General features: G+C 36.3%; 1 protein-coding gene across 2 annotated transcripts in view; it reads left to right on the forward strand.

Moving 5' to 3' along the window:
- The first annotated feature begins 9,060 nt into the window (after nucleotides 1-9,060).
- Nucleotides 9,061-9,931, forward strand: part of LOC105043384 (cell division control protein 2 homolog A) — a 10,670-nt gene continuing 9,799 nt past the window's right edge. The window contains exons 1-3 of one of the 2 annotated variants that reach the window (XM_019850276.2): nucleotides 9,061-9,322; nucleotides 9,709-9,766; nucleotides 9,847-9,931. The exon at nucleotides 9,847-9,931 is cut by the window's right edge and continues 100 nt beyond it. In XM_019850276.2, the coding sequence (XP_019705835.2) occupies nucleotides 9,758-9,766; nucleotides 9,847-9,931 (94 nt within the window). In that variant the 5' untranslated portion in view covers nucleotides 9,061-9,322; nucleotides 9,709-9,757. Of the gene's footprint in view, nucleotides 9,332-9,708; nucleotides 9,767-9,846 lie in introns of both variants that reach the window. The other variant, XM_010920912.3, reaches the window with a different exon arrangement.

Below are 9,931 nucleotides of genomic sequence, written 5' to 3' on the forward strand. Positions count from 1 at the left end.
GTTTAGGCCATTAATAACAAATAAGAGCATTGGACGGAGACACTCTTAGAGAAGATAGTAGAGCTTGAGTGGCTTGATGAAGAAAAATTTATCATCCCTTGGATTCAAAGGGATCACGATCGTGCGGTGTTCCTTCATCCCTTGATGCACAATATCTATAGTTTATTTTAGAGATGCTCCTCTTTTGTGATTAGACACATCTATCGTGAGATGAACAGTGTGGCAGACTGAGTTGTCTCATTTGTTAATCACCACTCTTGCGATATTTGAACGGATACTTTCTGTTTATCTATCTTTTCGTAATATTTTTCTTTTTGATCTTTTAGATTGTATTCATATTAGAGTTGTATGAAGCGACCGCCTTATCTAAAAATAAAAAATAAAAAATTATCATTTTATGATTTTTTGAATGCAAGCGATGGTTGGGAAGTCTTACTGCCAAGAACCCTACTCGGTGCATGCAATGCTTAATGCTCCTAGAGATGGCCGAAGGAAAGGTAGCCCGGAGGGTATGATTTATGCTATTAATTAGGCTTGTAGGTATATTTTAATAGCTTATTTGTCTCTACGTTGTTACCTTGGATAATATCAGAAATATGTGACCAGTTTTTCTGAAAATATTTATTTTAATAAGAGAATTTCAGAGTTTTTGAAGTAATTGGAAAACGTGCTATCCTTTGTTTTTCCTTTTTTTTGGACAAACAACTTGCTATCCATTTTATTTCTTGTGAAAATGCCTTTGTTTAGCTTCACTGGACCTACAAAGTTATCAATACGAAGCTGTTGTGGCATAATACATGGAATTGTTAAGCAAGACAAGGAATAGGGAGTCATTGTGGTATTTATTTTAGTACATGATCAAATTTCAATCTCTATTTTTGAAAGTTCCAGCTACGAGTATTTTGGTTAAGCATGAGAAAATATATAATACCTATAGGGAGCATTTAGTATGGGGTGCTCAAGATCAAGGATGATGTAGGTCGAGATGATAAGATCACTATATTTGATTGCATCATGGAGATCCTACGTCACAGTGATTTTAAATCACCTCCATTCTTCAAATCACTCTCTAACCCAATGATGGGATATCCATCCTTAAGGTCGAAGATCCAATATCACCCCCAAACAGTGATCTTGGACTAAAATATAAGAACAGAAATATCTCTCAGTATAGCAAAAAAAAAAGTATATCAATATACCATTAATACATTATATCAATATTATATATATGATTTATATTATTTAATATTGTATATTATATTTGTGATATATATTACATGATAATATATTATTAATCATATTGTTATCATATTATGATTCAATGAAAATTTTAAATTAGAGTAAAAATATCTTGCTGTACTTTATATTTTATAATAACAAATATTTAATGTACTACTTTTATTTACCTTATTTTTCTAGTCAGAATAAATATTCATATTAATAAATAATATATTATAAGTATAAATAAAAATATTTTTTCTATAATAATAATTAATATATTTTTATAGGATTAATAATTTATAATACTAGTAAATATATTTTTATAGAATCTACTAATTATTAATATATTTATAAATATAATAATATTTTATTTATAATATATTATATATAATTAATAAATATATTTTTTATGAAATATATTATGGGCAGTTTTGGTATTATATAATTAGTGATCTTAGATTTCTGTAGAATATCAAGCAGGTTACTCGTGGATATCCAAAGATTTTTAATTATTGAACTATAGTCTACAAAATGCCATAATCTTATATCACTGATGATTAGATCACCACAGGATTTGGATCACTAATAATCTTAGATCACCGTGATGATCTTATTTGTGTCACCAAATACTACCATATAGATTCTCATGCTCTATGTTTACGAAGTACACTACTTATCCTTTCTAACTATTGTAGACCAAGAGTGTTTATATTAGGGGTGGCAAAACCTAACACGATATTATCAGCCCTCACTGGTCCTCCTTAAAATAAATGGGTTCTAGTTGGCTATTTTTAAATTTGGATTAGAATTTGGGTTGACTAGAACCCGACCTATTTATAAATGGGTGGGTTTGGGTTGAGATCCCCAACTTGCTAGGGCACATGAGCCAGTTATTATATATGGTAAGTTAGCAATGTTGGTGATTTTCTTAGATATATGGTAATTCGCCCTATTAGCATAAGTTTATAATGGCTCTTGAGAATTAATGTAAGTGATTAGGTTTGTTATATCTACTGAAGGGAAATTTCTCAGAATAAATTTAGGAATGTGTGTTTTAAGTTAATATCAAGATTCATTCCTTCATTTGTCTACAAACATAGGATGAGTACTTCTCATTCGATTATGGGTTTGATGTGAAATTTTTCTAATCCAAACCCTCTTTGAACTAATCCAAACCAAATCGGACCTGACTCATTGCCACCCTAATGGGTTGGTATGTGAGTGCATATTTATGTAAAATAAATGGATCAAGTTTAAGGTTTGAAATTGTTCGTCACTTCTTATAGAGCATTAGTCGAAGCTATTATGGGGTTTGTTTGAGAAGGAAAAAAGTAAAGTTTCTTACTTCATAGCTTAAATGAACTTTCAATTTCAAGGTATGATCTTGAATTCTTGATCCACAAGGATCACCATATTTGGAGCGGATCACCATGGTCATTACACCATTTTAGAAAATTGAATTGCATGCCAGATTTTTATAAGGCCTAATTTATCCATATAGTATTCAATTGAGATACATTTTCTTTTTCAAACTGGGTAACATTAAAACTTTATGACATGATACCATCTCTTAATTTTGCGACATACTGAGCAATTAGAGTCAAATTTTATCTTTTGGGCCTCAAAACGTGCTAGCCAACATTAAAATTTTCTTTTAAGAAATGACTTTAGCTGTGTATATCTCCTAATCTAGGGAGAATTAGATAAAATAACTAAAAATAAAATGGATGTACAAGTTAAGATCTATATAAATTTTTTAGCTTTTTCATAATTATTTCTAATGGTAATGTCGGTTTCAGAAAAGCTGATTTTTTTTTTTGTTAACTAAAGAAAAATTCAACCTAAATTGTACAGGCATAAACATTGTTGATGCAAAAATAGAGGTCTGTAACTCAATTTTATTGTTCATTAAGGAGGGAAAAAGAGATTTAGACCTTAGTTTCATGAATATTTCTATTTTTTATTTTTTTTTTAAAGATTCGAGTTAAACAAGTTAAAAAATATCTCTTTCTTCTCAATTCGATCAAGTTATAGCTTCAAATTAGTGTCTCTAGTACAAAACGTAGGAACTTCTCTGTTAGGATTTGACGCCTCGAGATTCAGCCCACATTGAGCCCACAGCGAGGTTCGCGGCGAAAAACGGAGTCCAACGAGACCAAGATCACCTGAATCGGAGCTCGGATGGAGGAGATACGAGCTTTTGAAGTCGGCACGAGAATCGAGGCGGTGGAGGACCGCCGGCGACCGGCGGCGGGCGGCAGCGGCGCGGCCGCAGGCGGCGGCGCGCGGGACGCGCGTCCCAGGCCCGCGTGGGACGCGGGACCCAGGCCCGCGCGGGACGCGCGACCCAGGCCTGCGCGGGACGCGCGTCCCAGGCCCAGGCCCGTGCGGGACGCGCGACCCAGGCCCAGGCCCGTGCGGGACGCGCGACCCAGCGGCCTGCTGGCCCATCCCCGGTCCACCGTGGACCGAGTGGTCCACGGAGCGGTCTGTGGACCGCGTGGGCGTTTCCCACGCGTTTCTCGCGGTCCACGGCCCTATTTCGTAGACCGGAGCGCGATCTAAGGGCCGAGGACGCTCCCGGTCTTGATCCGACGGTCAGGAGGGTTCTTTGGCTTGGTTTAGGATTCCTAATCCTTCTCTAATCAAATTTAAACCAGGTTTAAGCCTTTAAAAAAAGGCCTGAGACGAACAGAGAAGCACGTGGTTTTTCGGTTTCTCGCCGCCGTACGAACCGAGAGGAGAGAGAGAGGCGTGAGGCGCTGTGAGAGAAGGAGCAGGAGGCTCCTGGACAGCGGTCGCCAGGCTCTTCAGGGGTTCAGGGAGGTCTCCAAGAGAGAGAGAGCTTTTGTGAGGGGAACTTCATGTGAGAGAGAATTGGGTGTACAAGGGTTGAGGGTGAGGTCTCCTCTTGTAAAATTTTTTTTTCATAGTGAAGTTTGCATGCCCCGTGGAGGCGAGCCCTTTTGTGGCTGATCCACGTATTTTGATTGTTTTTCCTTTTGTTTTGTTTCTTCTTTGTTCCTGCTGCATCGCGTGGTACTGAAAGGATCTTGGGAGGTGGTGTCCTGGCCAGACATCCACCCAACATTCTCCATGCAAGCCTGATCATGGTTGAAGATTTATTCTTCAAGAAATTCTAATTGCTTGCTATCATATTTAAATATTCTTCCTCTTTGTATGATTATATTACAGACAAATCATGTGGTTCGCAATTTACATTTTCAGATTACTCGGGCTTGTAAAAATCCACACTTTGTCACTTCATCAGAATTCTTAATGTTGAATGGTTAAAAAAACATGCCTATAGAAATATATGCTTGTTCATAGGAGGCCCCTTTGTGCCTAAGATTACTAACTGAAAATTCATCTATTATTTGGAACATGGAAAACTTTGTGGTGTGGCTTTATGATGGTTTGGCGTGGAATCTATTTCTTCTCTGTGCAACAAAAAGAATTTTGAATCATATGGAGAATCTTAATCTAATCTGCATCATGTTTCAACAATTGATAAGTAGTGTTGGTGTTAGTTTTGGAGAACACCGAGAGAAGGGCTACATGTTACTACCCAAAACAAACTGAAAGGCATCTGTATGCATGGATTGTATCAAAACTGTTTATTGCTGAGCATCGACAAGTGTTTGAATGAATTGGATTTCAATTCTGATAGGGTCAGAACAAGCGGTTTAATCAAGCAATCCTTCTTTATGCATGCTTGCTTACTATCATTATGGGCTTATTAGGTATAGTTAAACTCCTGTTATCGTCACCAATATTTGGATAATCATAGGATGATTTAAGCTCTCTAAGCTCCTCACAAGTGTAGCATATCATTTTACATTTTTCTTGGATGTGGCTGTAAGGACCAATGTTGATGCCTTAAAGACATGGTTTGAATTACTTTGTTAATTTCCTATAATATTAAAAGATGCTATTTCTAGCCAAGAACTTCCAAAAAGATAAAACGTTGTTGCATCTCTACAAACTGTTATCCCTGATCAGGGGTTATATTAGTACATAGTTGGTTATGATGATAACATAAAATCCAAAACCTATCCTAGAAAATTAGGTTTGAGTTAGGCCAATCAACTTTTAGACATTTCACCATCGACGATGTCAGGCAGGGTTTTGAATAATGGTGTCATAATCATTATAATGATTGCTATATATGACAATATTAGTCACCCCGTGTTACCTTATGTATTATAATAATGGGTGAAAAAATAATATTCATTATAATATATTACTTAGTAGTATAACAATATGCTATAGCATAAATAATGGATCTTATTTTCTCTTATACCTATTTTTAAATGAAATATTAATTTTAAAATTTAAATTTTATATTAAATCTTCCTAGAGTACAGTGGTGATTGTGCTACCTGAAACACTATTTTTAGATAAATAACTATAACTATAGCAAATATGCAAGGTACGTGAGTACTGTTTTTTTTTTTCCTCCTAAAATATCATCTTAGATCCTGAATTTCTTGTTATTTTTATTAAATTGATTTTTTGTTTTTATATTTGTTGATTCGGAAGATAGCATGAGTGTTATGTTACTATGTGCTACACTTCAACAACATTAGAACCTCCTCTTCTATGGAAATATGGTGTTTTTTTAAACTTTTAAAATATTTATTAAAATTATTCCAAAAATATTTTGAGTTCTTAATATATTAATTCGATCAGGTTATTTTGGAGATTAAAAAAAATTGAAATTAAACTGTTGCAAATAATAATAATGGTCCACAGCAGTTTCCATGGTGGCGTGTCGTAACGGAACAACGCCTTGAGGTCTAAGGTCTACCAAGTTCGATCCCCCAAAGAAGTCCTCAGCAAATGTCAGCCAACGGTACCACAGCCGACCGAAAGGCTTTCGGTGCCGGACCCCGCAGCCGCCAGCGTCCGAGTGATCTACGGTGAATAATTTCACGAAAAGATGGTGACGTGTCAGCGACGCTGCCAATGTGATCTTCGTATCCCAGCGGTCACGGGTACCTACCTACCTGTTTTGTTAAAGCATAGCGAAAGGACACGCGTACCTACGTGGTTCTATGTCGCACGGAGTATGTTGGATATGTAGTGGTTGAAGTTCATGGGGATCAATTTTAACAAACGCATTGTTAGGATAAATATTGATGTCTAGAAATATCCTGGATGATGCGGCCGCTTATGACTTGGCCGTTAATTCCGCAATTGATTGATTATGTTGCTCAGATGTTAGCCGCTGCGGTTATTTGCAGAAAAGCAGCAACTTTCAACTCCTAAAAATTAGGAGATAGAGAATGATTACTCAACATGAGCATTTACTCATTGTAACTACTGAATCATGGGCTAGAATAACCATCCGTCTTTTGATATTAAAATTGATGAAAGTTATTAACGGCAACTTCACCCTATATAAAGGAAGAAAAAAAAAGAGACTATGATAAATGATTTTTGAGATATATTCTGGTTCTCGCTCTTATAATTCTTTCTTACGGTTTTCTCAACTCTAGCTGATTTCAATATCAGAAGATTCTCCATCGGATAAATTCTAAAAAAAAAAATTTATTTTGCAGAATTTTTTTCGACTAAAGACAAAGTGCACCTACTCGGTATTTGATCAAAGATCTCACCAGAGTTCTGCAGTAATATGATATTATAACAGAAAAATGTCATTGAATATTATAGGAGACTATTATATATTAAAAAAAATAAATAAATTTATTTACATTCAAATAATTGTTGTTATGGGAATTATAACGGTGTCACAACTGAAAATAATAAATATCAACAAAAAATAATGATGTTATATTTTTATTTTTATTTTTATTGGATAAAAAATTATTTTGTGGCTATTACAATCATTTTTGGAGGGAAATTTTGATAAAATTAAATTTTGAAAGAAGAATAGTATTTTATCCTAAAAATGTATGAATTAAAATAACGATCTTTCTATCTTTATCAACGATTATTATAGCATTGAGTCACATGTTATAATAGCTAATGTCTTTTGATCCATTAGCATATAATTATAACAAGTGATGCTTAGTGTATCTCGGTGTGTACACGATCACATACATAGATCATATTTTTCATGAATTGATGTATGTAAACTTGGACGTTAAAGCTCCTTCTAAGCCATCTATCTGCCTGTAGGGCACCAAACCCAGATATGCACTAGTGCCCATTTATAGCGTGGGGATGTGCTGAAGGCATTGTAATGGTTACAATATTAATAGTTATTTAAAAAAATAGGTAATTTAATACGAACTGTCCCACAAATGTGCTTTATATCAAAATTTTTATAGCCTTTTCTTTTATTTTGAGGTGGGCAAGATATGACCGATTACCATACGAAATGTCTCTCTTGCAAGTAGAAGCGGCACTGGATTGGCGCATCCTTGTTGGTTCGACGGCACCAACACCCGATTAGCACCAAACATGTCGTGCCACGTTGCAGAGTATGTTTTTTTTCTTTTTTTTCTTTTTTTTCAGGAAATTAGCCATTCATCTATTAGCATGCATCTCAAAGCTATAGCGGATGATCCAACAGTGGATTCATGCGAAGGAATAAGATAAATCCTTCTCTCGCTCCAAAGATTCACTGCCGACACGTTTGAAAGGGCACCTCTTATCCGAAAAGATTGCCATCTGGGTGGCGGTTCTCACGTCCTATACTCAGGATCTAGTGATTTTTTCAAGAGACATTTCATATGGAGTGATCCACTCAGGATCTAAGATGATGTAGATGGAGATGATGAGATCATCATGTTTGATTGTACAATAGTGATGATTTCAAATCATCACCATTTCTCAAATAGTGATGATTGTACACTCCATCACGTTGATCTTATATTAAAATATGTTAACCAAAATATCTTCATGATTGAGAGATTTTTGAAGAAATCATTTTTTTTTTCACGATATTTTTTTTTAATACGTACGTGGGTAGTTAAGGCTTCTCTCCAAGGAAGAAAAGAAACATGCAAATATTTGAAAAAAAAATTATTTAATTTTGTTTTAAAATTTTTTCTATTCCAACTTTCAATTTCAACTCCTAAATAAATTGTTAAAGATTTTTTTTGTTACAATATGATCGATGATTTTAAATTTTTATAATATATTAAATAAATAATTTATATATATCAAAAAAATTTTAATTACTGTATACAAATTAAATATCGTAATTTTAGATCATTAAAAATTAAATTATTTTATTAATAATTTTAAATCATCGTGACGATTGAAGTTGGGTCATCAAACGCCCCTTCAGAGAGATCTCATAGCCATTTTGTTTTTTCTGATGCAAAGCCTCCCATAATCTACAGCGAGATTTTGCGATGTCCCACGGCTGTTTGCCACGATTTAGGGAAGGCGACGGATGCGCATCATCCGGGAATCCGATCACTCTCGCGGTGAGTTTAAGAAATACCCAGTAATGACGGCCCGGCCTACCGAAAGCACTAGGTGGCGGTGGTTGGCATACATAGATCGAATCATGGTGGGCGATAATAATCACAACTAATCATAATTAACAGCAATAAGAGACCTCATGATACCCGTGATTACTCTCAGGAACCTATACATTATACTCCGTAATTATTTAATTGGGCGTCAGCAACGCCCACGTGTTCTTTGCAGCTCGTGCAAGCCTGATAAATTTCGTGTACCAAGTGCTAACGCTGCTCTCAGATCCCTCGTGAGCGCCTGGCACGTATCATGGCCAAGTGAGATGCCCTTTTCTCATACGACTCACCTGCAAAGAAATCTGGATAATAACAAGACCGAGAAGCCAATTAGTAGTTTTAGATATACACACACACACCACAATTAGTCTATCAGAGGGAGAAAGAAACAGGGTACTCTATTTGACAGCGACGGCACTACCCAGCATTGGAGAAGACAAGGGGTAGAGAGACAGGGAGGGAGAGGGGCGGAGAGGCATTCAGGCGTCTCCGTGTCTCTCTCGCGCGTCCTCTCTGCCCAGTTCCCATACTTTCTTTCGAAGCCCACGAAGGGGAAGAACCCTTGTCTCCTCGATTTCGGCGCCCGACCCCGTTCGATTCTGGCAGCTCCTCCTCTGTCTCGAGGATCCGATCTTCGTCGTAGCTTGGTCCGCTCTGTACGCCTCTTTTCGGATTTTTTTTCCTTATTTTGTTGTTTCTGATTTTTTCCACTTCCATACGAATGCTTATAGAAAGTGATCCAACTTGTTTTGTTGTTTCTGATTTTTTCCACTTCCATACGAATGCTTATGGAAAGTGATCCGCTGGATTGCATGATTGTTGATTGATTTGATCGGACGCTCTAGGGCTTTGTTCAGAATGCTTTGGCTTTGCCGATCGGAATTGGTTTCTGGTTAAATGCCATCGATTTCTATGATCTTGATCGTTATAGTTTTTGATGAATGCAGCATGTGCGCTATAGATTTATTTCTTGTCTGATTGAGTTTGCTCTCAACTCACATTCTTCATTTATTCTCCTTCTGTGGAATGCTAGGTTTTGGATTTCTTGTGTTTGTGCCCCAGTAGAGTTTGGTTGGGATCTAATGGACCAGGTTAGCAGTGAATGTGCTTTCTCTTCTTCTGGTAGTAGAATGTTATGTTTTGAGTGATAATGTGAGGATTTTGGTCTCAGTACGAGAAGGTGGAGAAGATTGGGGAAGGGACCTACGGAGTGGTGTACAAGGCTCGAGACCGTCTGACCAATGAGATGATAGCGC

Source organism: Elaeis guineensis, chromosome 4 (assembly GCF_000442705.2).
Source record: "Elaeis guineensis isolate ETL-2024a chromosome 4, EG11, whole genome shotgun sequence".
Classification (NCBI taxonomy): domain Eukaryota; kingdom Viridiplantae; phylum Streptophyta; class Magnoliopsida; order Arecales; family Arecaceae; genus Elaeis; species Elaeis guineensis.